A 27,766-nucleotide genomic window follows, 5' to 3' on the forward strand; every position below is an offset into this window, starting at 1 on the left:
TCTCTTGACCTCGTGATCCACCCGCCTCAGCCTCCCAAAGTGCTGGGTTTACAGGCTTGAGCCACCGCGCCCGGCCCGCATTTTTTTTTTTAGTATAAAAATCATTCTGTTGCAGCAGTTTATCAAAGCTAATAAGTGTTTAAATTGACAAAGAGCTTCAGTTTTACAGAGAAAATAGGTCATTTATTCTTATTAAATATTTAGTAGTGATCAACATGATGAGAACTATAGGAAAAGAGGCAGTCTTGATTTAAAAAAAAAAATTGATGCTGAGGAAGTATGATGACTACAGACTCAATAGTAGCAACCACAGGGACTGCTTTACAGAGGAGGTAGGACTTATCTCTGTGCTTTGCAGGAGAATAGGGATTTGAGTGAATGTGTGATGGAAAGGAGGCACTCCTTGACTGAGGATGGCACATATGGAGAAGGAACATTCTAAGTTTCAAGATTTTTGAGGGGAGAAATGGAAGTTCATGGTGGAAAGGGTGGGCTCAGAGAATTATGGGCCTTGAAAATCAGGTGGGTGGTTTTAAGGTGGAAAAAGATTGTCTAATTGTACCACAGAGGGAATGGATCAGGGTGGCTACCTAGGGAGATTTTGGAGTTGGATTGATGGCATTGGGAATGGGGTGAAATGGTGACTGTATGACATTTCAAACAAAGAAATCAGGGGAATTAGTAGTAGGGCCTTTGTGTGGCTGTTCCCTTGAGAGTGTGCTCTCCCCTCACATGCCTGCATGGTCTCCTCCCTCACCTCCTGCAAGGCTTTGCTCAGATGTCACCTTTCTCTCAGTGAGGTTTATCCTGCCACCTTTTAAAATATTGTCCTCATCCTACAGTGCTTTCATTCTCTGTAAGACTATCTTCTAACATACTGTATTTATTTACTTATCATATATACTTAGTTACTGTTTATTGTCTCCTTCCTGTCAGTCTAAGCTCCGTGAAAGTGGATGTCTTCATTTTGTTCACCAGTGTATCTCAAGTGCATAGGAAGTGCCTGGTGCATCCTAGGCACTCAGTAAATACTTGGGTGGCAGTAGGTCTTAGCTGTAAAGAGGTGGAGTAGAGAAATTAAGAGTGACTCCATGAGAGGAAAAAAGAATGACTCCAAGCTTTTTTATAGCTGGATAATGCCTTTAACTTAATGAGTAATTTGGCACCAGAAGGATTAAGGGGAGATGAATTCTAGTTTAAGCATGTTGAGTTTGAGGTGAAGGTAGCCGAATAAAATTCCTCAGTAGTCAGCAAAGATTAAAAAAAAATGAAACTTAGTTGGAAATGGGAGAAAGCCTTAAGCAGAGAAGTGGCTACTAGCATCTAGCATTCACCTCATATTCTCTCTCTCTCTCTCTCTCTCCCCCCCCCCCCCCCTCTCTCTCTCCCTCTCTCTCTCTTCTCCTGTTCTGCAGGTCCATGCTTTCTATTTTTCCCCCACCTCTCTTAAGACATACATATTCAGGATTACTTGCAATCTTCTGCTTGTATTGAAATTAACCTTCAGATGGTGCTGCTTTCTTGTCATACCTTTGATCTCTTGGGAGTCTTGAGGTTCTTGGCTGAGATAAAAGAGGAAACTTCCGTTTCCTCCTTGTGGCCTAGGCCTCAGGTCATGGTTGCTGATGTTACAGGTGTCGGCTTTACTATCTCCTGGAGCTCCCTGATGGCTTTCCTTTTAAATGCTTTTCCTGCTGTTTCTCTCAATGAACCAGACACTGATGTTGTTGTATCCCTAGACCATCTTTATTTTTCTATTTGGATTGTTCTAACTTAAGTTTTTCTTCCAGTTTGAAGGCAGATTCAATTCATGTGACTGGGTTGTCAGAAATTTAATGAATTCTTTGTTTATAGGAATTTTGTATATAAGCCCCAACATAACTGGCTGTAGTTATAGTCAGTGTATCTGTGACTCACTTTTCAAAGGAGGATAGTTCCTAACTTACCTGATCATTGTGAAACTAGTGTACAGTAGTATTTATAAAGTACCTAGTACATAGCCTGACACCAGTAGGTGTTCAATAAATGGGAATTATATATTTAAATAAGTGAAAGACTGTCTTCTGGAAGAGGAGATACATGTCTGTGTAATGAAGAACTAGAATTAGTTAGACTGACAGGCAGATTTCAGCTCAATATAAGAAAGATCTTTCTGTCTACCATAGCTATCATAAATGGAACATTGTAAGATAGTAAGTTCCCTGTCACACTGGAACTATTCAGTCAGAGGCTAGATAATCTTCTGTCTGAGAAATTGTAGAAGAAATTTCTTGCTTTAGGTGGGAGGTTGGACCTGTTTATCTCTAAGCTCTGTTTCTCCTCTAGCATTCTGTACTTTTGGGTATAGTCCAAGCTTTCTTGCTTACCGATTTTAGCCAAATATAGTCTAAATATCCCTAGGATTCATGACTTCAAGATGAGCAGTATCTCTTGTAATTGTAACTCTTGTATGAGAAATGTAAAATGTAACTCTTGTATTGTATGAGAAAAGTTAGTTTATTCATTGATTGGCATGTATTCTGGTCATTTTCCAAAAAAGGATTTTGGAAGCTTGAAATAATAACAAATTCATTAAGACCAAAACTACTGACCACAAAAGATAGGACTCAGTAAGTCAAAAAGGGAAAGAGAACAATTATCCATAAGTTTAGCTGAGGAAAGCTTTAGAAGTTCAACACAATACTTAGCTCTGAGTTTTCTAGTAACCAAGGCAAATAAGTAAGCCTGATAATTTGCATAGATCTTATTGCCTATCCAGAATTCATGAGGAGGCTGCCACCTTCCTTAATAAAGTGGAGCCCCAAAGCCAAGATTGTAATACAGGGAGACTCTCTAGGTGGTAAGGGGTTATTGCTGGATCTGGCAATAATCTGATTCTTGTTCCCAGACTTCCCTTTTAACATACATTGAGGGTTCAGTTTAGTGCTGCTACTGCCATCTTTCTTCTCCACTTTAAGTCTCTGATCCAAGTTTGAACACATTAGTCTTTTCCTAGTGCCAATAGAACAGCTGATGTAAGGCTAGGACATTTAAATCAAGCTTTTCTAAAAGCTAGAGGATAATGAATAGAGAGCAACATGAAACTGTTCAGTCTGGCTTACAAAGACGTTTTTCTCATGCCCTTATCATTTAGTGTGTCTCCATTTGATACAGTTCATCTGAGTGCTGGTGAAAGGCAGAGCCAGACATTTACCTTCAAACAGGTCCAAGTCACCAAGATCCAGAGTGTCTTTGCTTGGGTTTCTTGTTTGAGGAACTGCCTCATTTCTGAGTAATGGATATTGGGAATGATAACTTGAAGAGAGACCACACTTTGTGGCCCTTCTATACTAGTCTCACAGTAATCCCAATATTCATATAAAAGATACACACATATATTAGCATGAAGCCATTCTTTGGTTAGAAGCATTCTGATTTCATTGGGAAAAACAAGCTTCTCTCTGTTTTTGAGCAGAACATTTTGTAGAAGTCTTTGTACGTGGGCCACTGGGAAATAAAGTAAACAATTTGTGGGGTTTATCACTCTCCATGATTTGAATGGATTCACTTTTTTTTTTTTTTTTTCCTGCAGTCGCTGAGCTACTACTTCAACTTAGGTTGGTTCCAGTGTTTTCTTGTTCTCACCACCAAGACTGAACCTTTTTATTTTTGTTCATTTGCTTCAGGAAAACCATTCCATCTAGATTTCTTAGGTGTAAACCTCACTGATTGCATAATAGCATGTATTTATAGTTCTAGGACACTTTGTTCAGGCATCCTGTTACATTTCTACATTAAAAGATCCTTAAATATGCATTGAATTACAAATAGGTCCCCTGGGAATACGCAAAAACAAATGGCTTTTTCTGCGAGAAACTAGGACTAATGTAGATATTTGGGAGCACTGAACATGGAGGATAGAGTTAAAACTTGAAGAGAAATACAGAGATAGAAAAGCTGTAACTGGCCTTTCATTTGTACGCATGCACACGATGTATGTATGAGTTTTTATTTTTTGCTTGATGTATTCATTTCCAAATCAAACTATAATGTGCTCTAATTGGGTCTCTTTGTTCAGCACATGGTTGTTGGTTTGAGTACTTTCCCCAATTGAAAAACTGACATTTTAATTTTGTTCTTCAATATGCAATAGATTTAAATAAAAACACCAAGATTGTATATTGTATATTCCTTCCACAATAATTATATATAATTATTTTATCAAAATAAACAAGTTAGAGTAGTTTTAGTTATTTTGTCTCATTTTACATTTGGGAAAAAAAATTACAAACCAGGGGCCAGAGTCTGGTCATGTTTGTCAATGAGAAAAGACAATTTCTAATTGCCAGTCCCACGAAGGCACTGGCAGATTAACAGCATTGTAGATTACCAGGAAGAGATGCTCTTTTTCCTCCCTTTTCCTTATTTAGCTTTCCTCCTTTCCGTGGTGCTTTGTCCTTTTGTTTTCTTCCTTCTTATTTTGATGCATATGTAAACTTGAGTCTTCCTGCTCTCATACTCTTTCTCCCCAAGATCATAATTGTTTCTTCCACTTTATTCTTAAAAAAAAAAAAATAAGGCCATAAATATTTTAGCTAGATCTCACTATCATTTAAGTTTTGTAGGATCCAGCCTGCTCTTGCCATACCGTGGGAGAAGGGAAAGGGGGGAGGAATTTTAAGGGATTTTAGGCATTAGACAGAAGCCTTAAGGGAAACTCTGCAATGACCAGCAGGCTCAGAATTAGCTGTGCATTGCAAACAGATGGTGTGTCCCTGAGGAAATAGTGTAGTTGCCCTAAGCAATTGGGTGCTTCCATCTGATTTAGTGTAATCTCTCTAAGTGGGAAAAAGGAAAGTCTCACGGAAGAAATGGGTATAATCACTTGTGAACCATTCTGAACTATTACGTAGAGCCTAGTAATTACTGACTTGTAGATAGATTTCATAATTCTGTGAGATAGTCTTCTGTGTTGTGTCTTCCGTTTTCCAAGGGATAAATAACATCAAGACCCTTATGCCTCTGAGCCTGGCAGATCCTTATCTTTTAGTTACCAACCCACCACTAGAGGCTTTCTTCAGTAGACAAGATGCTCGTATCAATGTTACCAGCAATTGGAAACCCATATTCCTAATGCCAAGTCCTGGCATGTAGATTTTGAGGTCTGAAAACCTTATTAGCTTGGTTACAGCACATCTCAAGCTTAAGTTTTCATATACACATAGTTTAGTCTCAAAGGGCAAACATTCCCCTGAAAGGAGTTCAGTCAACATTAGATGTGTATCTTTATACCCCAAGGGAGTCCAAAAATTTAATGGCTAGAAATATTATAAAAATATGAATATTATAGAAAAAATACAAAAGCTCCTTCATTTTGGCTGGCTTTTCTGTCCTTGCTTGGTTTAATTCAGCTGTGTTCTTCTGGGAGACTGCAACCAGAATTTAACTGCTTACTTTGGCATTTTGTTTGACAAAAGGAAATGAACATTTCAGATGAGGGGAGGCAAGAACATTAAAGCTTATATAGTTCACCCAGTCTCCAAAATTTCTAACAGTGCATCTCTCTTGTGGCTAGGTTCAGCAAGTTTTTGTTTTGCATAGGGATAGGAGTAATATAAAGCTGATACCAAGAGAATTCATTAGAGTAGAATGTGTTTGCTTCTGGAACAGGAAATGGAAAGAGTTGAATGTTGGAGCTGCTACTTTTTTATGGTAACAGTGTTGTAGAACTTTTTTTTTTTTTTTTTTTTTGAGTCAGGGTCTTGTTCTGTTGCCCAGGCTGGAGTGTTGTGGTACAGTGGCTTACTGAAGGCTCCATATTTTGGGCTTAAGCAATCCTCCTGAGTGGCTGAGACTACAGGCATGCACCACCATACCCAGCTAATTTTTGTAGGTATTTTTCGTTGAGACAAGGTTTTGTCATCTTGTTCAGGCTGGTCTCAAACTCCTGGGCTTAAACAATCCTCCCACATTTACTTCCCAAAGTGTTTGGATTACAGGCGTGAGGCACCATGCCCAGCTTTGTAGAACTATTTGGCAACATAAACTCTGTACATATGTAACCTTGATAAAAATAAAACCTAAAAAAAAGTTGGTAATTACCTGGTAGCTGTAAGTCCATGGATGCTGAGGGGTTAAGTTCCCCTGTTTGAAATGAATTCTTAGATTGGATTAGTACACACACGGGCCTGCAAATCTATCTTTTTTTTTTTTCCCAAGAGTCACTTAAAATGACAGCAGAAAGTTGAAAATAACGGAAAAGGAAAAGGTGAATCTGACAATGTAAAGGTAGATATGGTAAGATTAATACCTGAGAAGATAAACTTCATTAAAGGGAAGAAAGGTGTATTTTACATTGATAAAATGTACTGTTCCATAAGACATGTCATTAACCTTTGTGCAACTAATAAAAGAGCTTTAAAATATAAAAGACCAAAACTATTAAAAATTCAAGAAGAAATTCATAAAATCATTGTTTATAGATTAAGAAAATAAGATATAACCTAAAAATTTAACATATTCCAATTTGTAATCACAAATAGCATTCTTTCAGAATACTTCTGGAGTTTTCCAAGAAATCGATGATGTGGAGGTTCATAACACTCAAATTTGAAATCAACATTTTTTTTTGTTGTCTTTTTGAGACAGAGTCTTTCTCTTTTACACAGGTTGGAGTGCAGTGGCATGATCTCTGCTCACCTCTGCCTCCGAGGCTTAAGTGATCCACATACCTCAGCCACACAAGTAGCTAGGACTACAGATACCCACCATCACACTTGGCTAATCTTTTGTATTTTTCTGTAGAGATGGGGTTTCACCATGTTGCCCAGCTGGTCTCAAACTCCAAATAGATGAACTCAAGGGGTCCATCTGCCTCAGCTTCCCAAAGTGCTAGGATTACAGGCATGAGCCACCATGTCCTTACAGAAGTCGAGTTTTTTAAAGCCAAAATAATAGGTCCACTTGAAAATTTAAGATTACTCTTCTCAATGATCCCTTAAAGTAGAAGTTAGAGTTACAATTATAAACCATCTAAATGGACAAAGCTCTACATGCCAAAAGTAGTGGGACTTTTGCTAAAGTGGTACCCAATGGAAAATTTGAGAGCAAGAAATTTGAAAATCAAGCTAGAGAAAGAGCAACTAAGTAACAGGAATATAGAAAAAAGTTAAGGAAAAAAAATTGATCTGTAGTCTTTGCAAATGCATTATTATTTAAAAACAAATATTTTAGAAGGACAACATGAATAGAAAAATTAATATCTAAAAAGAGCACCATGGATAGAAAAATGACCAAAGAGAATGATATCTTTCTGATAAACTTCTTTTTAATTTTTTTTTTTTTTGTATTTTTAGTAGAGACGGGGTTTCACCATGTTGACCAGGATGGTCTCGATCTCTTGACCTCGTGATCCACCCGCCTCGGCCTCCCAAAGTGCTGGGATTACAGGCTTGAGCCACCGCACCCGGCCTCTGATAAACTTTAATGTATTTACGGTAGTATAGGTTCAATTTCTTTTCTTTTCTTTTCTTTTTTTTTGAGCCAGAGTCTCACTCTGTCACCCAGGCTGGAGTGCAATGGTATGATCTTGGCTCACTGCAACCTCCGCCTTCCTGGGTTCAAACAATTCTCTGGGCTCAGCCTTCTGTGTAGCTGGGATTACAGGTGCCCACTACCATGTCTGACTAATTTTTTTTTTTTTTTTTTTTTGGTAGAGATGGGGTTTTGCCATGTTGGCCAGGCTGGTCTTGAACTCCTGACCTCAGGTGATCCACCTGCCTCAGCCTCCCAAAGTGCTGGGATTACAGGCATCAGCCACTGTACCTGGCCTTCAGTTTTTTTCTTTAAGGTTAAGTGCCTTGTGAATCCTGTTTGCTTACTCTTTCTGACCCAAATGTTGTTTGTTTTACCTTATAGTCCATCGAGAGTTGGTTATTATGGTATGAGATCTTTATTATTTTTAAAATATACATATCCAGTTGACTCAGAACAATTTATTGTTAATACCTTCTTTCTTCCAGTGTACAATAGTATCACCTTCATCATAAATCAAGAGGTTGTGTACATGTGAGGGTCTATTTCTCTGGAATCTCTGTTCTGTTTGCCTATTTGTCCTTGTGCCATTACCATACTGTCTTAATTATTATAATATTAGGAGTCTTAATATCTAGTAATGTAGGCTTTCCAAAGATTGCTTTGGTTATCCTGGGATGTGTTTTTCCATATGAATTTTAGAATCAACTTGTCACTTCCCACTGAATAAAAACCCTGTGGGGATTCTGATTTGATTTTATTGAATCGACAGATCACTTTATGGAATATTGACCTCTTTACAGTGTTGAATCTTCCAGTTAGGAACTTGTCATTTTTCTCCATTTATAAATACATTTTAAATTTTATCTCCTTTGTAATTTCTATCAATAAGTAATATTTTTTAAGCTTTCCGTGCAGAGGTCTTACCTTTTGTTAGGTTTATTCCTAGTTTTTAGATTTTTAAAATATGTTTTCTATTTGCTGCTGGTTTAAGAATGATTGTTTTATTTTATTTTTGTATAGTGAGTAACCTTATATTGGTGACCATGCTAGATTTACTAATTGATTCTAATAGTTGATGTGTAGGTCACTTTTGGATTTTCTATGTACACAGTTGTCATCTGCAAGTAATGATAGTTCTGTTTCTTTCCAGTCTATCTTCCTTTTGTTCATTTCTGACTTATTACACTCAGACCTCTAATACAGGGTTGAGGAGGAGTGATAGATATCCTTTTCTTATTGTGATTTCAGGGGGAAACTGACAGTCATGCAACAAGTGTAATGCCTGCTTTATGCCTTTTCCTTAATCTGATTATTTCAGAATTTTTTTAAACAGTTCTACTGTTTACTAAGATTTTTAAAGATCATGAAGAGCTGTTGAATTTTATCAGTTTACTAAGATTTTTAAAAATCATGAACAGCTGTTAAATTTTATCAGTTTTTTTGGTTTTTGTTTACATCACCTAAACTGCCAAACTCCCTTACTCCTTTTTTTTTTTTTTTTTTTTTTTTGAGACAGGATCTCACTCTGTTGCCCAAGCTGGAGTGCTGTGGCCTGATCTCGGCCCACTGCAGCCTCAAATTCCTGGGGTTCAAGTGATCCTCCTACCTCAGCCTTCCAAGTACCTGGGACTACAGGCGTGTGCCACCATGCCCGGCTCAAACTTTTACTTTGGCTTCTCTGTACGATGTTTTTGTGTATCCTCTCCCTGAAATGACTTTCCTTTCTTCACTAGCTTTCCTTAAGTCTTAGTTTAGGTGTCGTCTTTCGGAGAAATCTCCCTTCTGTGTCCTCTGATCCGTGCACTTTGCATCATCATTTATCAGTGGCATGTTCTCTACATTTTGAACTTGAGGTCAGAGATATCCTAATTATCTCTGTCCTCCTAAAGGTTTTTTCTTTCTTCCTACACAGGTTACATACACTGTTCTGTTCTGAGAAAAGGTGTTCAGGCCCTGCTTTCTGCTTCTAAAATTACTAACTGCACAGCACCATCAGTTCATTTCTTCAACTATGGCTCCAACAGATCTTTTGCTGTTTGCTGGCCAGGATTGCTCTCCTCTGCCCTGAGTCAGTGGCAGCTGGGAGTGGTAACCACTTCCTTCTCTTACCACAGTTCCTTCTCTACCACAGTTCTGTTTTGTTCGTCGTTCCTCTAGCTCAGGATGATTGCCACTTTGATTTACGTTCATCATTACACCTTATTGCAGCCAAGCCAGTGTCTCCTACAGCCACTCATGCTTTCCAAAGGGAAAGGTTGAATTTTTCATTTTGTCCTACATTGGGGGTTGTGGGAAGTAGGGGTGGAAATCACCGGATTATCAAGTAATCCTTTCTTTCCTTTGTGTGCTTTTGGAATAAATCTAGATTATGTTGAAGTAAGTGTTAGGACATTTCTGTTTCTTCATCTGTAAAGGGGATGGGATCTTATATTTCTGTTTATATTCCTTCCAGCATGAATATTTTATGGCTAATTAGATATTAACTTATTTATTAGTTAGAGATATTACCTAAACACACTGGATATGTCCCTACACTGTTAATTTGGGTTGGAACTGAAAATATACTTTCTGTATGTGCCTAATGCTGCTACAGTGAAGTTCTTGAGCCAGGTCTGTTCAGTCATAGTGTTAAAAACTGTATGAATATTTATGAAGGAGAAAGAGATGATGCATACCATGAACATTTGCTGTTTTATGTGCATGTGGTTTATATTGTGTTCTGTGTCAGTATTGCCTCCTAGAGCCATCTCAACATTAGCTCTGATTCTCTGTCTAGCATCTAGAGCAGGGACTGGCTAAAGAAATACTTGTTGAAAAAGTGCATAAACTAATTTTTGAGCATTTTATTATGTACTGGACACTGTCCTGAGTATTATATTTATGCTATCTCATTAACTCTCAAACCTTCTGAGATGGTACTGTTAGTATGTTATAAATTTAGGAAGCTGAAGAAATTTAGGTTCAAATAAGTTAAGTGATTTCCTCAGGATTACTTAGTGCCTGACTAGCAAAGATAGGATTTGAACTTAAGTCTTTTTGTCTCAGTTCCATCAACTTAACTACCATATCCTTGTAATGCCTACCCACTAGTCAAATTAAAATCTAAAAAGAAACTGTGTAAAAGCATGCTTAGATGGAGAGGAAATAAGAAATTTGGTTATTGTTTTAGCACTTACCATTAGACATAGAAGTTTCTCCATCTCTTTTCAGGGCCTGGGGTAAGGTAAAGTACACACATCTGCTCTGTATATTAAAATATCCCCTTAACTCATTAAAGTGGAACAAAAACAAGGTCACTTGACAGGACTGTAATTGTAATCACACTATACAGCTTTACTTCCTGCCGTTTAGTAGTAGGACCATTTCCTTGTCCTTAAACATGCTTCTAAAATGCCAGTTTTAATGGCTATAGTCTTCCATTTATGATTGTATCGGGATTCATTCTGTCATTGTATTGTCATTCACATAGGTTGTTTTCAGTCATAAAATACTATAATGAGCATCTGTGAGCTTAGATTTTTGCTCTCACCTATTGTGTCCTTAGACCAAACTCTGAGTAGAATTAATGGATTAAAAGATACTTTTTAAAGGCTCTGCTTCTTTTAAAATGTGTTGTTAAACTCCTCAGATCCTCTAAGCAGATCTTTATGCTGTACTTGGGTGATTTATTTCGAATCTAAATCAAAGCGTTTGTATTAGTTGCCCTGTTAAATCCCATCTTGCCATTTGTGCAGCCTATTCTTAGTGTGTTTTCTCTGATATCAGTTAACATTATATTGGCTAATTCCATAGAGACTAGGAGACTGGAAAATGAAGATAATGTGGAAAAACAAGTGCTTGTGAATTTGGGAGTGCCTTGTTCTTTTAAGATGTGATGTGGGTTAAATGATAAACGAAACATCTTAAGTTCTTTAAAAGTAGCAGAAGTAGGATGGGTACGGTGGCTCACGCCTGTAATCCCAGCACTTTGGGAGGCAGAGGCAGGTGGATCACCTGAGGTCGGGAGTTTGAGACCAGCCTGACCAACATGGAGAAACCCCGTCTCTATTAAAAGTACAAAAAATTAGCTGGGCATGGTGGCGTGCACCTGTAATCCCAGCTACTCCAGATGCTGAGGCAGGAGAATTGTTTGAACCTGGGAGGTAGAGGTTGCAGTGAGCTGAGATTCCACCATTGCACTGCAGCTGGGACAACAAGAGCAAAACTCTATCTCAAAAAAATAAAAAAAGTGACAGAAGTAATGGAATTTATCTGGAAAAAAGATGTTTATTCTGATGCCCTAAATTCAGGGGTGAAATATTACCTGGACTAGAGGAAAATTTTGTGTACATTATATGGTGTCATCTGTTTTGACAAGCTCACTTTGATATTACTGCTGCAGGGTAGCCCAAGAGGGTTGAATTGAAAATAACTGAGTATTTTGAGGAACAAAACCTAGGATAGTAGGCTGGAGGGAGCTGGATGTCAGGGTTTTAGCCACGTATACAGAAATAAGTAACATATTTAATACAAGAAAGAGGAGACTCTATATAGTATGCTTTACTTCAGAGGTGGATGAGGAAGAAGAGAGGACACATCTCCTTGGAAAAGGGGCATGGTGTTGAGAATGGAGAAAAGAGGGAAGGCAGATTACTCAGAAGAACTGGGGTAGAGGAATAGGTTGGATGATAAAAAGGGCTGACACTAGGCCCTGAAAGGATTTTTTAAATAACTTCTAACTTTTGCCCTCACCTTTGCCAGCAGTGGTGTGATCTGCTTTCAGCTGTGGAGAAGCAAACTGAATAAAGGACATTGTGCATGTTAGGTCTTTTATCAAAAACCAATTTATCAAAAAACAATGCCATTTATTTGCCTGTTGGTACATGTTTGTAATATTTGGAAATACTCTCACTGCAAAGAAAAGTATAGTTGTGCTGTAATGGGCAGGGTGAGGAAAATAAGGGTCATCACCAGCAAAGTCAGAGTGGTGAAAAGACTGGATTTTAAACACTCAGCTTGACTTTGTATAGATAAGTAAGTCAAGCAGAGTGTTCCCTGCATGCAGTTAAAATACAAGCTTGGAGCACAGGTAAAAGGCCAAGTGCAAAGTATGTTGGGAAGTGTAGTGCCCTATAAACTAATAAAGAGTGGCATTCTGTCTCATATCCTGAAACATTTTGAAAACACTATTGAATTTGACCAGAAGGGCATTGCTAGTGAATTTCAAAGAGAGATTTCAGTCGATTTCTGAATTGAAGGAAGATGTATGATGGAAGAATGGAAAAGGCCAATAACAAGGGTTGAAAAAGGAAAGAGTTTTCAAGCATATGCATAAAAAGAGTATGGGTAGGTTGTATAGATGATGACACACTAAGCCCGGGAAGACAAGGTTTCTGATGCTAATTTTTATTTCTTTAACAAGGGTGATAGAAATGTTTGTTCCATATATTAGTACTATGCACAGCTGTCTATCTCTCAGCTTTTCTAGCAAGACATATGGGCTTGTGAATTAACCCTGGGTATCCCTGGCATTAGGTAGAAGTAATAGTACTTCCATGTGTGGCCTCGAGACATACTGAAATGAGGCAACCAAGGAAATCCTTTATATTGGGACCAAGAGCCAAGATCTCAGCTTGGGATGTTAACCTGAGAGCTGTTAACCTGATACTATAATTCTGTGGATAATAATCCGAAGGGTCCTGTTGTCTCTTTTTCCTCATGTCACTTCCTTTGATGTACCAAATGTCACATACTAACATCTGCAAACTTTGAAAATTCTGATTTATTCTGCAATGTTTGGAAATTTCACTGCTAGTAATTGTATTTCCTGGCGTGGGTCTGATATAATTTTCTGTGTACATAGTAGCTTTTCGTTTTAGTGCTGAATCATACTGAAATCCTTGTTCAACCTAAGTTAAAGTCTAGTTGCAAGGGAGCTACCAAGGCAAATAATTAAAGTAATGGTGAAACGAATACAAGTCAAACACCCTAATCCGAAATTCTGCCACAAATGGAAAATTCTACACGTAAGTACTTTAACACAAACTTTGTTTCATGCTCAAAATTATTTAAAATATTAAATTACCTTCAGGCTATATATGTAAAGCATATATGAAACATGAGTGAATTTTATATTTAGACTTGGTCCCATTCCCAAGATGTCTCAATGCAGATATTCCAAAATCTGAAAAAAAATCCCAAATCCAAAACACTTTTGGTCCTGAGCATTTTCCATGAGGGATATGCAACTTGTAATACCTTCTTTGTATAGCCAAGTTTGCACATACATAGGTTATGGCAACTCATCATGTCTTAACCTTTCAGTATTTTTACTTTGATTGTAAATTGTATCCAGATTTTAGAAATGTAAAGCTTAGAGAAGTGTGCATCTCAAAACTAAGAAAACTGTGCCTACTATTAGAGATTGGGGCATGGAAACAAAGTTGGACAGTGTAGTAGAAAGGTATGTAACAGGGGATTTGGTTCTTATTTTTGTTATCAAGTGGAGGAGTCAACTGTAGAAGTCTAAACCAAATCAGGTCCACCTGGGAGTCTAAAGTTTAGGGTTACTTAGCATGTGGATAGCGATACAGCAAATAGTTGCATAGATTTTACTTGTGGGGTGGTGATGATAATATCGTGGGAATTCACATCCACCTTGTAATCTGGATAGAATATTGGTATAAATCATTTTGGTTTTCTTTCTTTTTTTTTTTTTTTAATCATTTTAGTTTTCTTAAGTTTTGGTTTCTTCATTAATAAAATGACAGAACTGAATTACCTAGATGATATTCAAAGTTTCATGTGGTTCTGTTAGTCTGGGATTCTACAGCGGAATTTTGTCACTACTTTTGGGAAGAAGTTTACCTTTGGTGGCCTACAAATAAAAATCACATTGGAACAATGCCATTTATCATATGGGATGATTCTGTGTGTTTATATAATCATTAATGTTAGTTTCCAAATGTGTTAATGTACAGTATCTCATTTGATTAGCTCAGTCATGTGATGAAATAGGTCAGAAAGGTATTATGTTCGTTTTCCTGATGAAATGAAACATGGTGGTTAGCCTCTTGAACAATTTAAATTTGATCATCTTACTTGGTATGCTAGCCTGTAAGGATGAAATCCTGCCATTGAGAAAGAAAACCCAGTCAGGAAAGCTTTCTCACCTTCATCTATCTAGCAAATTATACATATTCTCCAAGTTCTGACTTGAATGCTGCCGAAGCTTTTCTTGATAATCTCTTCTACCTCAGCAGAGTAGAAACACTTTGATCATTCTCCTTAGGACTCAGGATTTTAATTATCTGTTTAATGCCTTTCTCTTCCACCCTAGTGAACTACTCAAGTGCAAATACCTTGTCTTATTTATCCCTAAACCTCATAGCCCAGACTGTACCTGGCATATAGAGATGCTTAGTAAATAATTGCAGAATCAAATGAAAGAGTTAAAGTGATGGGCTGGAGTTGTGGATTAAGGAGAACTTGGGCTTTGGGCTAATGGGAAGGAGATGTCATTGTATCCCTTTTTTAGATTGAAATTTTGCCCTGTATGTGCATTTAAAAATTAAAAACCTAGTTGAATAAAAGGGGTGGGTAACCAGGGGCCAAATCTCTCTATTAATAAAATAAATTTGAAATTGTTAAGAAAATGTCAATTAAAACCCATATGTTCATGGAAAAGTTTAAATTCCCGTTTTAGTTTTTCCCTAAACGATTTTGCCGTATCATGTAACAGCAGTCTGTAGTCAAACAAGACTGATTTCAAGTGGAGAAATAGAATTTTTTAATTCCCTGGAGGGAGAAATCTTTGCCCAGTTAAGCTTTGTGTTATCTAGATGTTTTTATTTGTCTAGTGACCTCTTCTTCTTACTGAAAAAGTAGTTAAGAGAAACCCTTTAGCACTGACTTTTTCAAGTTTACTGTAATGTAATGACCCCCTTGAAAGAAGTACAGAATGTATTTTTGATATGTATTTTTCATAATGTTACTTAAATTCTGTAGACGTGAAACTAGATATAAAACCCTTATGTTCTTGGCTCATGCACCACTATAAACCAAATCTGCAAATTAAATACAAAGGCAACTATCAAAAAAACAAAATTCAAATGAATACAGTTATTCAGTGTGACAGATGATGTTTAGGTTTCACAGTAGAAAAAAGTAACTTTAGGTCTAATTCCATTTTAAATCTGTTTCTGTATTTTAACTTCAGTGATAATAAAAGCTGTGAGCAGTGCCTCTTCTCATCAGTTATATTATGCAGGAGAGTATTAATGACTTCAAAGCTTTATGGGTATGTTCAGAATGAGACATCGTACCTAATCAAAACACTTGCCAGCAAGCATTCCTCAAATATAGGCTTATAAGTTTTACAGAAATGTCAGCTGTTTTATTTATTGGAAGATATAGTTAATATTATGACATTATTGAAATCTTCATTAAATGATTTTCTAAACCAGTTATTGCTGGAAATGAGAATGGAAAAACATCATTGCATTCCTACAATTACATTTACTGCTAACAAATATTTGCAGATTTTACTACACACATAGGACCCATATAACACTTGCATATAATAAAGTGCACATATGATATTGGCTGTTAGGCTATTGGCTTTTCAATATGCATGCCATGCCTGTATTGCCATATGCTCTGATGATTTGAGTTCCTTTTATTTTTTACTCTTTCTTTTAGAATGACCATGAAACTTACGCTGTGTGTAGTGTGCCACAAGGACATTTGGCTGAAGGAGATCTTCACACAGCTGAAGAAGCAGCAGTGAAAGCCTAGTGCCAGTGTTTAGATAGTGGCTACTCATGATCTTTAATGTTTATCCTTATTTTTGTATTATCTTTGAAATGAAAATATTTGTTTAAAACTTGTATACAACGTATACATCCTTTTATCTCCCAATATATTTCAGAAACATTGTTTTAGCAAATATTTTTCTGATCACTATCTAAGGAACCAGCAGAGATGTGAAAAACAAAACAAGCTTGGCCCTTCCTAAGGCAATGAAAGACAGTTTAACAGCAAACTGTAAATCGATTGATTTTCACTGTCCTAAAGGTATGCAAAGGAACATATTGAAAGGAGCTACCAATTATTGTGAAGGTAAGGGTGAGGTTTAGAGCACATCATGGAAAAGATCCTATTGGAATAGGGTCTTAAAGGATGAGTCAGATAAGAAGATAAGTTTAAACGAGACAGAGAGGTGGTATATGTAAAGACCAAGGTCATGAAAGACATGATTATGATAATGGTGAGAGGTGTGTGGCCCTAGATAGCATTTGTCATGTGAGAAGTAAATTGGAACCCCAAACTACAAGTCTTGTTAGGCCAGGTGTTTAGCCCTTATATCATAAACATAGGGGAGCCCTGGTGATCTGAGAACTGGGAGAGTATTCATGGCAGTATTTTTTATGTATAGTGGTTGCCACATTGTATTACAGTGTTCTGCTTCACTTGTTGTTGAAGCTCTTCAAGGGCCGTGACCATTAGTTAATTAATCTTTGTATACTAAGCTTTTGGTAGAGGAACTGATAAAAGTAATGCTTAGAAAACGTGGGTTGAATGACTAATCATGAGTAAAGAGGATTTAGGAGAGAATTATGACAGCCTCCTATGATGATAGTTTAATGCTTTGTGGGTCACAGACTCCTTTGTGAGTTATTTTGAAAGCTTTTCCGTGAAAATGCGAATACATATAACATTAGGCTTATAGTTTTATGGAATTCATGTACCTTTGAAGCCAGTCCATGAATTCCTGGTTCAGAATTCCTCCTTAGGAAATTATACCCAGATAGCCATCACCATCACACATTGTCATGAATAATTACTATCTCTTTTAGCAGTTTTAAAATATATTATGATTGTGTCTCGTAATTTTCTTCGGTTTCTTTCATACTTAAGAAGCAAATATCTGACCTGTTTATGAATAAAGCATTTTTAATAATGATTAAGGTAAAACTTTACTGGTCTGTAAAGATAATAGACAAGTGTGTGAATTAAGCAACAACCAAGAAACAACTACTTGAGGAGAACCTGACATTCCTGAATTTGAGTTTAGCACATGAGTTGGGAGTCTCCAGGGCCACCCTCAGACTTGATTTGCTAGAAGGACTCACAGGACTCAGAAAAGCTGTTATAGTCGTGGTTATAGTTTATTACAGCAAAACCAGACAGATTAACATCAGCAAAAGGAAAAGGCACCCGGAGTGAAGTCTAGGAGAAATCAGGCACACGTTTCCAGGTGTCCCATTCCAGTAGAATAGCATAGATGGCCTTAATTGTCTCAAAAACATGTGACAACATGCACGAAGTTGTGAACCAGGGAAGCTCACTTGAGCCTTGGTGTCCAGAGTTTTTATTGTTGGTCAGTCACTTAGGCTTGCAGCACCTGAGTGACAGGCTTCAGCCCCTCAGACATCCCCCACCCGGCCCCCAGCAGTAATAGGTGTTCACTGTAACATTGTTAGAATAAGCTATCTGGCAAAATTGGTACCATGTGACCCAAGGCCTCAGGCATATAGAAATATTCTTGTCAGGGAGAATATTCCAAAAGTTTAGAGCTCCTCTACCAGAAGCCAGCCAAAGCTGGTTTTAAAGATAGGTCTTTCTTGGGAATGTGCAGGCTCTGAGCAACTCAGTCCTGCTGAATTAACCCTTTCTTGTACAGCAAGTTAGCTGTTCGGGAAGTTAGCTTTCTCTGTCCTGCCTCTGTCTACCTAGCCACTCCTTTTCTAGTTACGGTGGACCTCCCTGCTCTCCTCATAGATGGCCATTCCACATACCGAGACTCCTTTTTTTTTTCTCTTGCCAACAAGTAATTGGAACGTTTGGTTTTAAGACTGTCTTTGCTTTGCAATTTCATGAGACCATGGTGAAATTATGTACCCATTCTATGATTGTGATTCAACAAGTATTTTTTGGATGCTGCTGTGTATCAGGCATGGTGTTAGATGGCAGATACACAGAAATGATTAATACAGGTATCTGGCCTCATGGAGTTTACAGTTTCATAGGAGAGAGAAAAACAAAACTAGCAATTCTGGTAAGCAGTGTGTGTTTTTGCATTTCATCAGAGAGCATGGTTGAAGATGTGTGTATCTGGATGTATGGGAAGGTGTTGGTGATGTTTAGAAGGCTTCCCTAAAGAGGTCACTCCTGGGGTTAAGCCATAAAGATCAAGTAGATATAAGTGGGTATGAAGCTAGTTTTTTGCCACCAGTGGCTTCTGTAGTTAGGCTGCCTATGTGCTTGGAGCATTTATATATTCTTACTGGTGTAGTCTGCCTGACTTCACAAGAGAATGCCCCAGTTCTGGCCAGAATATACATGACTTTTTTAGGGTTTGCACCAAGGACAATAGAGAGTGTCTGGCTCAGTACAAATCTGTTTCTGTTACTCCATTACCCAGAAACCAACTGAAATGGCATTAGCCTACAGTTAATGGATGGTAGTGTTTTCACACATTGCCCCTCAAAGGAGGAGTATGTGAATGCTTAGTTTGGGGCTGGCTTAAAAAAAAAGTATAACCTTACAAATTTAAATGTACTTTGTTTCTAATGGGAAGGCAAATGCTTGCCTTGCTTTGATGAAATTGCGTGTAACAAAATTTTTCTGTACTTGGAAGCAAAAAACTTTAGGAAGAAACCTGGGTCTAAGTGTTACTACATTTCAGGCTTCTACATGTATGTGGTTCTTAATAGAATTTGAAATTTCTAAGAGCAACAAATAGTTGTTTTTTGAACAGTGCATATAAATTTTGTGATAAGATCAAGAATGTATTATTAGAGTGAATATTCGATAATTTCAAACTGTTAACTTTGAGTTTTTTTCTAATAGAATCTTTCTCTTTTCCAGCATTACAGTGTTTCTGCCACCTCTGTACAAAAGACAATTTTACTTGTGTGACAGATGGGCTCTGCTTTGTCTCTGTCACAGAGACCACAGACAAAGTTATACACAACACCATGTGTATAGCTGAAACTGACTTAATTCCTCGAGATAGGCCATTTGTATGTGCACCCTCTTCAAAAACTGGGTCTGTGACTACAACATATTGCTGCAATCAGGACCACTGCAATAAAATAGAACTTCCAACTACTGGTAAGTTGTATAAAATTTTTTGCTTAGATATTACAAGAAAAACTCTTAATACTCTGTGATTTTAGAACTAGAAGGGATCATAGAAATTATCTAATCCAACTTGTTCAGTTTGGAGGCAAGAAGAGGAAAGAAGTGACTTGTCCATTGTTATATACTTACAAGAGTAGCCAAGATTCTGCCTTCTGGATATGTGTTGTTTAAGAAGGTGGTTCCAAGGTGGACTTCCTCTGAGGTCTGTTATACCTAAAAGGATAGATGAAAGCAAATTCTGACAAAGTCCACAACAACATCTTCAGATTGTCTCTACTTTCTTCTCAGAGTGGATTTCTTCTTCCTTATATAATACTCCTGTCTTTTAAAACAATCAACAGCAGTTTAATGAGTGGGAATTCAGAGCAGCACTAAACAGTCTAGATGCTTTTATTTTGTAATTTCAGCTTATTTTATGATCTTTATGCATAAATTAATTATACATGATTTCTAGATTTTTGTTCCTTCACCTGTAGTTTACATTTAAAGTTTCCTAGGGCTGGGTGCAGTGGCTCACGCCTGTAATCCCAGCACTAGCACTTTGGGAGGCTGAGCTCGGCAGATGACTTGAGGCCAGAAGCTCGAGACCAGCCTGGCCAACATGGAGAAACCCCGTCTCTTCTAAAATAACACAAATAAAATTTCCTGGCAGAACCAACAGTTTGAAACCTTCATAAACTTCTTAGTTTCAAGATTCTGGTTTAACATGAAAGTCTGAGCACATGTGTATCACTCTTACCACTTTCCCCAGATCCCAAAGGAATGTAAAAATGAAGGCAACTTATATTAATGCTAGTCGAATTAATGGTAGAATGCCACCCACATGCCAACATTTTTGAGGAACTTCTGCAATTTACAGTACAGATGATACCAGACTAGTGAAGAATTGACTAGTCATATAAGAAAGGTTAGTCATTGAAAAATCTACCCAATAACTTAGATGAGGGACTAGGGGAAAGTTAGGGTATGGGGCAAACTCTCAGTTCCCTTTTAGGAAGCACCTGGCTTCAGTTCTCAGAGGAGCAGACGCAGTTGCTCACTTTCCACTCAGAGTTGGTCTAGGCCTTGTGCTGATTAAAAGAGGAAGCATTGCTGTAGCACAGAAGGAAAAGGCCAGTCCTTCTGGTTTCAGAAGGGAGGCAGCCCTCCACCTGTTGCGCATGATAATGCAGCTCCCTGTGGTAAGGGCTGGTCGGACTGTAATATCTTTGTGACTTTGATGAAGGCATCTGGAGTTATAACGTGGCAAAGAAAAGGATAATTCCAGAATTTCCCATTTGAGCTCAAAATATCTGAGTAGAGATTTGCAAAACCTTGTGAAGAAGTCACTTCATTTCTTGTTTCTAATGAACATATATACACTTCTCATTTCCAGCTCTAGGATAGGCAAACAGCAAAAAATTACCAATGAAAAGTTAGGAGTTCAAAAGAAGTAGTCTGAACTACATAGATTAGATGTCATCCTAAGAACTAGGCTTACCACATGATAGGGAAGAAGTTTCAAACAGTTTAAGGTCTATTTTCAGTTATTGACTATAAAATGAGAACATTTCACAGTTGTTAAAGGTTGCTTTCTGAGGAAAAGTCCAACTGATGAATGTTTTTAAAAATGCACTATTGAGAGCGAACAACAGACTGGATGCTATAATTTTATAGTCAAGTTTGGGACAAGCTTAAGAAAAATTGTGTTACAATTCAGAGAAAAGACAGTTGGTGAGCATATTAAGAGTTATAGGGAACAGATTTTGACTATCTAATATGCTTATTATCAGAATTCTAGAAAAAGGCATGAGACCAGAGAGAAGACAGAATACCACACAGAATTAGTGAAAAATATTAATCCAAACACATATAATAAAAATTATCAATTTCAAGAATAAAAGAATTATGTAAGCATTTAACACACATAAATGTTGGTTACCTATAAAAGGCAAAAACAAAAGTTCACATTTTCTGCTTAAATATCAGAGGGCAAATGGAACATTCTTGCTGTTATCCAAAATTCTTGAAATAGGCCAAGATTTTTTATATAGAAAGGCAACAGCCTTCTTGCCACAACTAAGTTCAGTGTACAGAGGACCCATAGACTCTTCCTGAGAGAAATTACTAGAAATAGGATTCTGTGTGATAAGAGATTAATCTACTAAAGATCTCGAGAATGGGAAAGATGTGATATGAATGAAGTGGTGGTAAGCAGTAAACCAGTAAGGCTCAGGATGAATGTCAAAATAATTGTAATGTTCCGAAGCAACCAGAAAATCTTAATTATTAGTAGAAGTTACAAGAAAATGATCTGGACTTAAAAGTCCAGGAGGTTAAAATAACCTAAATATATATATATATATGAAAACTCTGTTAAAAAAACAAAGGAAATGTTTTGCCTTTTAAAAAATTGATGGAGAAATGGGCTGGGCACAGTGGCTTACACCTGTATCTCAGCACTTTGGGAGGCCAAGGTGGGTGGATCACTTGAGGTCAGGAATTTGAGACCAGCCTGACAAACATGGTGAAACCCCATCTCTACCAAGATACAAAAATTAGCCAGGTGTGGTGGTGCGTGATTGTAGTCCCAGCTACTTAGGCAAGAGAATCCCTTGAACTTGGGAGACGGACATTGCAATGAGCTGAGATCGCACCACTGCACTCTAGCCTGGGCAACAAGAGTGAAACTCCATCTCAAAAAAAAAAAATTAGTAGAGATATGTGCTAAAATGTGAGTTGTTGGGGAGTGATGAAGACATATGTGTTTTGGTTTTTTTGTTTGTTTTGATTTTGTTGTTGTTGTTCGGGTTTTATTTTCCCTGCCATGAGCATGTACTGGCCTTAGAACAAGAAGACAAGCTAAACATACTTTAAAAAAACAAGATGATTATTAAAGAGATGTTAATGGGTATTGTTACAGGTTATTGGTATTAGTAACCTGATGTGATAAATGGGGAAGGTCCTATAATATTGCTGGCAGCTGACCTTGTGATGATGGCTGAAGAATACAGGAAGAGTAGGTGGGTACTGACAGAGCTGGTGTTCATAAAAGGAGGCCTAGTGGGAGAAGACTGACTGATTCACTTGTTCTGGGTTTGAGCACTATAAGCTGTTGTAATGAGGCTCTTTGGCTACGTGGTGGCAGTGGCCAGCTACAGGAATTGTGTAGGATTAGGAAAATGGGGGTTGCCACCTACAGTGTTTTTGTTGTTGTTGATGTTTGTTTCACTCGAGGCCCTTTTTCAGTGAAGCCATCACCTGGTCTTGGTCCCGTGGAACTGGCAGCTGTCATTGCTGGACCGGTGTGCTTCGTCTGTGTCTCACTCATGTTGATGGTCTATATCTGCCACAACCGCACAGTCATTCACCATCGAGTGCCTAATGAAGAGGATCCTTCATTAGATCGCCCTTTTATTTCAGAGGGTACTACATTGAAAGACTTAATTTATGATATGACAACGTCAGGTTCTGGCTCAGGTAATGTAATTGTTTCTCCTTTTTCCTAAGAAGTCTTTTAAAAATTAAGTGGTATTTATTTTATTGTTTTTTTAATAAGCCAACTTGTTAGAATGTGAGATAAATAATATTACAGGTTTGAACCCAATAAAAATCTTTAAGCTAGCTATATATATGCCTGTGGCTAGTTTAAAATAGATTGGAACTTACTTTAACTGTTAAAATGAGTCAGAAGTCAGTTCCATAGTAGTATAGATTTCAAAGCATTCTCACCTGTATCATCAAATTTGCTTTTCATCACTGTGAGGTAGAAAGGATAAAAACAATTATTCTCATACAGATGAAGCTGAAGATCAAGATCTTCAAACCATCTGCAGCTAACCCATTCTATTCAGGATTATTTAGTAGTTTGATGTTTATATTTGAAAACAGGCATGACAAATGTATTCTGAATTGTGAAGGTTATTTGCTTTTTAAACATTATATGAAATTGTCTTTAGTACAGGCCTCATTTTTAAAAATTAAACTAATGAACTCTTATGTCATTTTCTCACTTCAGAAAAATGTCTAGCCACCTTCTTATTTAATGTAGTTTTGGCCCCTAATGAGGTTTGCCTTTTTCAGTCTGTTTGTCAATATTTGTGGAGAGCTAATTGTCAGTCATCCCAGGGTAGATTTTGGCATAGCAGTGCTTCATGTTTAAACTGAAGGGCGGCTATCTTTTACATTTTCTTGCATGAGGTTTGGAAGACTATCAAGGAACACCCCTGTCTCCTATGTTTTTAGAATTTGATACTTGACTAAGAATAAATAGAATCTAGGTTCCAAGGCAAGCTTTGTCATTGATTGGCTATATAATCTTGGTTAAAACATGTTTCCTCTTTCGGCTCCTGTTTTCTCATCAAAAATATGGAACCCATACTGTTGATAAAAACACTTCAAGTGGTTTGTTAAGACTTTTAAATGAGATAAACCGTCCTTTGAAAAGTATGAATCATCTTCAAATAAGGGCTAAATTCAGGAATGAAGTGAAAATTTGGAAAGCATATGTAATGAAAATTTCACTAATTTTGGTGAAACCCCATCTCTACTAAAAATGCAAAAAAATTAGCCAGGTGTCGTGGCATGCACCTGTAGTCCCAGCTACTCGGGAGACTGAGGCAGGAGAATCACTTGAACCTGGGAGGCGGAGATTGCAGTGAGCCAAGATCACACCACTGCACTCCAGCCTGGGCAACAGCGTGAGTCTCCGTCTAAAAAAAAAAAAAAAAAACCTGCTAATTTTATAATCGAATGATATTAAAGGAATATTAAAGCAGAAGTTGTGACTGGCTAAGAATATAATTCTGAAGCAAAAATCACATCTAATGTTGCAGAAAGCTCATGTAATGACAAATGTCTATTATTTTAAGGAAATGAATGTATATTGGTATGTATGCATATCCATTCATTTAAGAATGAAGAAACTGATTATATTACCTGAATTATTCTTCTGTAGAATTTGACCATATGTATTCAATCAGAGAGCTCTGTACTTGACTGCTAGGATATATACTTGAGCCCAAGTCCCAGAAGGCAACCTTAGAGACTCCTGAGACAGTTGTGCAAGGAAGGCATTGAGAGTTTGGACTTAGATGGAGCAGTCTTAGTACTGAAGGTGTCTTTGGGCAGGAATGATGGAGAGAGGCTATTTTAATAGCTTTCCTGGGACTTCCCATTTATTCCTGGTTCAGATTTTCCAAGGAAGATTTTGCTCATTCTAGAAGTAATCCTGCCCAAAACTGTGATAAGCAAGGAACAGAGTCACAGAAAATCAGGATAGCTACAGATCATTTGGAATTAATTCCTCAGACCTATTCTCTTGTTGGTAAACTTCTACTCTGGGAAGACACAGCAGCTCATGCCATTTGCCACAGTGGAATAAGCCCACCGGATTAAAGGAATTGGTGGGTGGGGGGCAGTTGATTACTGAATAAGAATATTTTCATTTACCATTTAAGATATAAACATGAAAAAGAATGATATTATTGTTTCCATTTTATATATATTTCTAGATCCATCAGGGACCATAGCTCTCTGTTGTCTGAAAGCTTCTCTCCCTCTATGCCTTACCCTGCAAAATTGTCTGCATTGCTTGCTAGCTCTTTGGCTTTGGGCAGTTAACCAATGTCTCATGCTTGAGTTATTTCATCTTTAAATGAAAGTGTTGGATCCTGCTCTGTGCTCATCATTGGATTGTTGTGAGTTCAAGTGAGACAAAATGTTTGCATGAAAGCACTTGGTAAACTGTAAAGTTATGTCCAAATGACAAGTGTTACTCTTATTGAAAACATATTTGGAAGAAAAATCTCACATACAGTATCAGTTGACTGCATTGTACAAAACTTAGTTTAAGGCCTCCTTTGCCTGTCATAGTTCATTGTGTACTGAATTCCCTTCAAACCTATCCAGGCAGAAGCCATCTTCTGTTGAATATAGCAGAAAATGCCATCTGTTTCCCTTCTATTCATTATAAATCCTTAATGCCACCTTAGGCATGAGACTAGTGCCTGTGAATAAGTAAAATGTGTGTTTTTAATACTTTGTTTTAGTTCTTTGATTAATTGAGAAAAAAATATAACCATTTCACATTTCTGAATTCATGTGTTTATTACTCACTACTGTGACCATAATTAAGGAAAGGCCCTATCTCTACCTCTAAAGACTGTGCTTTTAACTTGGGGACTTCAGGGAATACAATGAAGAACTGGGTTCTGGCAGCTGTACCTCAAGTGTGTGAGTGTGCACATGTGCATATGTGCCAGCTTTTGAACATGAGTCTTCTAGGCCAGTGTTTGCTATAGCTTGGGCAGCTTATGAGCGCTTGTAATATATGCATGTTGTTCAGGTCTTATTTCCTGTTCACTGCATGTGAAGCTGCACAGCCCCTGTTTCCCTTTTGAAGTTTTCTCTCCAACAGTTCTAAAGGTGCAAAAGAGTAGAGCAGAGAATATAGAGATGTAAATTAGTCTTGTTCAGTTTTGTCTTTAGAAGAAAATGGTTACTCTTTTTTTTTTTTGAGACAGGAGTCTCTCTCTGTTGCCCAGGCTGGAGTGCAGTGGCATGAGCTCAGCTCTCTGCAACCTTCATCTCCCAGGTTCAAGTGATTCTCCTGCCTCAGCCTCCCAAGTAGCTGGGATTACAGGTGTGTGCCACCACGCCTAGTTAACTTTTGAATATTTAGCAGACACCAGGTTTCACCGTGTTGGCCAGGCTGGTCTCGAGCTCCTGACGTCAGGTACCGCCTCGGCCTCCCAGAGTGCTGGGATTACAGCTGTGAGTCACTGTGCCTGGTCAACTGTTACCTTTTTTAAATACTCAACTATTCATATGAAGTAATCTAACATAGATAATATAATGGATCAAGATTTGCTTTTTAATTTTAATTCTACATCTAGAATCCAGTAATAAAGGGGAAGACAAAAACTTTTCTCATCCTGTTGGCCTTTCTTGACCATACCATCTACATAAGTCCTGAACCTGTCAGGTGTTTTCAGACTTTGTGATTCCTTTTTCTTTTTTGTTGCTGGCCTTTGTAATTTCCAAATTAATCTCCTGAAATTAACACTTAAGTATACTTTTAAGTCTGTGGTGTGGCCCTCTACAAGGCTTTCAGACAATGTTATAAATTAGTATCTACACCAAAAAACATAATTAAAATTGATTATTCATAGTACAAAAGGGCTCCTTGATTCAAGTAAGGATTTCTGACAGATCTAACTAGCAGTCTCCTTATAAACACAAGCAGTTATTTATAGTTAGACTGCTAACTGCTTTGCAGGAGGTGGGGAGGGTAGAGCAAGAGGAGTAAAGGAACCCATTTAAGAAACTTAAAGATGAGAGAAGAAGAGCTTCTGATTGCTTTGAAGAGTTAACATATGGATTTATAAGCATTTCACATAGGGAACCAAAGAGATCAGATAATTTCATTTACTATCATTGGGTTAATTTGATCTACCAAGCAGCTTTGACTGTAAATTATAAATGACACAAATTTATGTGTACATAGGTGGTATAAAGAAGATACTAGTGAGGAGCATAATGAACACTGGATTTTCTTTGTTAGTGTCAGTGTAATTTAAAATGACACTTGTCAGATGGGGGATAGGATATTGAGTGATTGTCTCACATATGGTGACACTTTAATGTTGCAGGTAGGTAGTAAATCCTTTTAAATGAAATAAGTATGGCAATACTTAAAAACGCATATTTTGGAGAAAGCCAAGTTCAGTTAGTGGAAAAACAGTGCTCCATTACCAAGGTAAGTTATTTGGCATTGTTCTGTAAGATACTAGTGTTGCCTATGTAGCCAGTTGTTAGCAAGTAAATTGCTTGCCTTGAAATAGTTTCTGTGGTGATTTTTACTGATTTATTAAAAACCCAGAATTTACTTCGGTGTTTCTGTGTTCACATCCTTTTTCCCCCCATCAGTGAAACCGTTACCAGACTCATCTTTCTAAAATAAGATTTTAAAATTATCTCACTCCCAGCTCCTCAGAAATCTTTAAAGGTCCCTCTTTTACCTAAAGCTCTTATTGGTTATTTTGAGCTTGATATACAGTACTCTTCATCTTCTGGTAACAGTTTACCCTCTCTTTCACTGCTTTGCCACATATATCCTCTCTCTGATTACCCAAGCTGGTTCCCT

At 37.5% G+C, this 27,766-nt stretch overlaps 1 protein-coding gene and 1 long non-coding RNA gene across 6 annotated transcripts in view; both read left to right on the forward strand.

The window, feature by feature from the left end:
• The window catches only part of TGFBR1 (transforming growth factor beta receptor 1), a 51,138-nt gene that overhangs the window by 7,297 nt on the left and 16,075 nt on the right, over positions 1 to 27,766 (forward strand). For 2 of the 5 annotated variants that reach the window (XM_032240180.1, XM_032240177.1), the window contains exons 2-3: positions 19,366 to 19,611; positions 22,870 to 23,100. In XM_032240180.1, the coding sequence (XP_032096071.1) occupies positions 19,476 to 19,611; positions 22,870 to 23,100 (367 nt within the window). In that variant the 5' untranslated portion in view covers positions 19,366 to 19,475. Of the gene's footprint in view, positions 1 to 9,135; positions 9,765 to 11,701; positions 17,577 to 19,365; positions 19,612 to 22,857; positions 23,101 to 27,766 lie in introns of those variants that run through there. The other 3 variants (XM_032240179.1, XM_032240178.1, XM_032240176.1) reach the window with 3 other exon arrangements.
• Positions 36 to 12,479, forward strand: LOC116524754. Its single transcript, XR_004257475.1, has 3 exons — positions 36 to 3,168; positions 11,992 to 11,995; positions 12,469 to 12,479. It is a non-coding gene; the product is annotated as an uncharacterized LOC116524754 (long non-coding RNA).

This window comes from Sapajus apella, unplaced genomic scaffold, assembly GCF_009761245.1.
Source record: "Sapajus apella isolate SASKATOON/1434 unplaced genomic scaffold, GSC_monkey_1.0 scaffold46, whole genome shotgun sequence".
In the NCBI taxonomy this organism is placed as follows: Eukaryota; Metazoa; Chordata; class Mammalia; order Primates; family Cebidae; genus Sapajus; species Sapajus apella.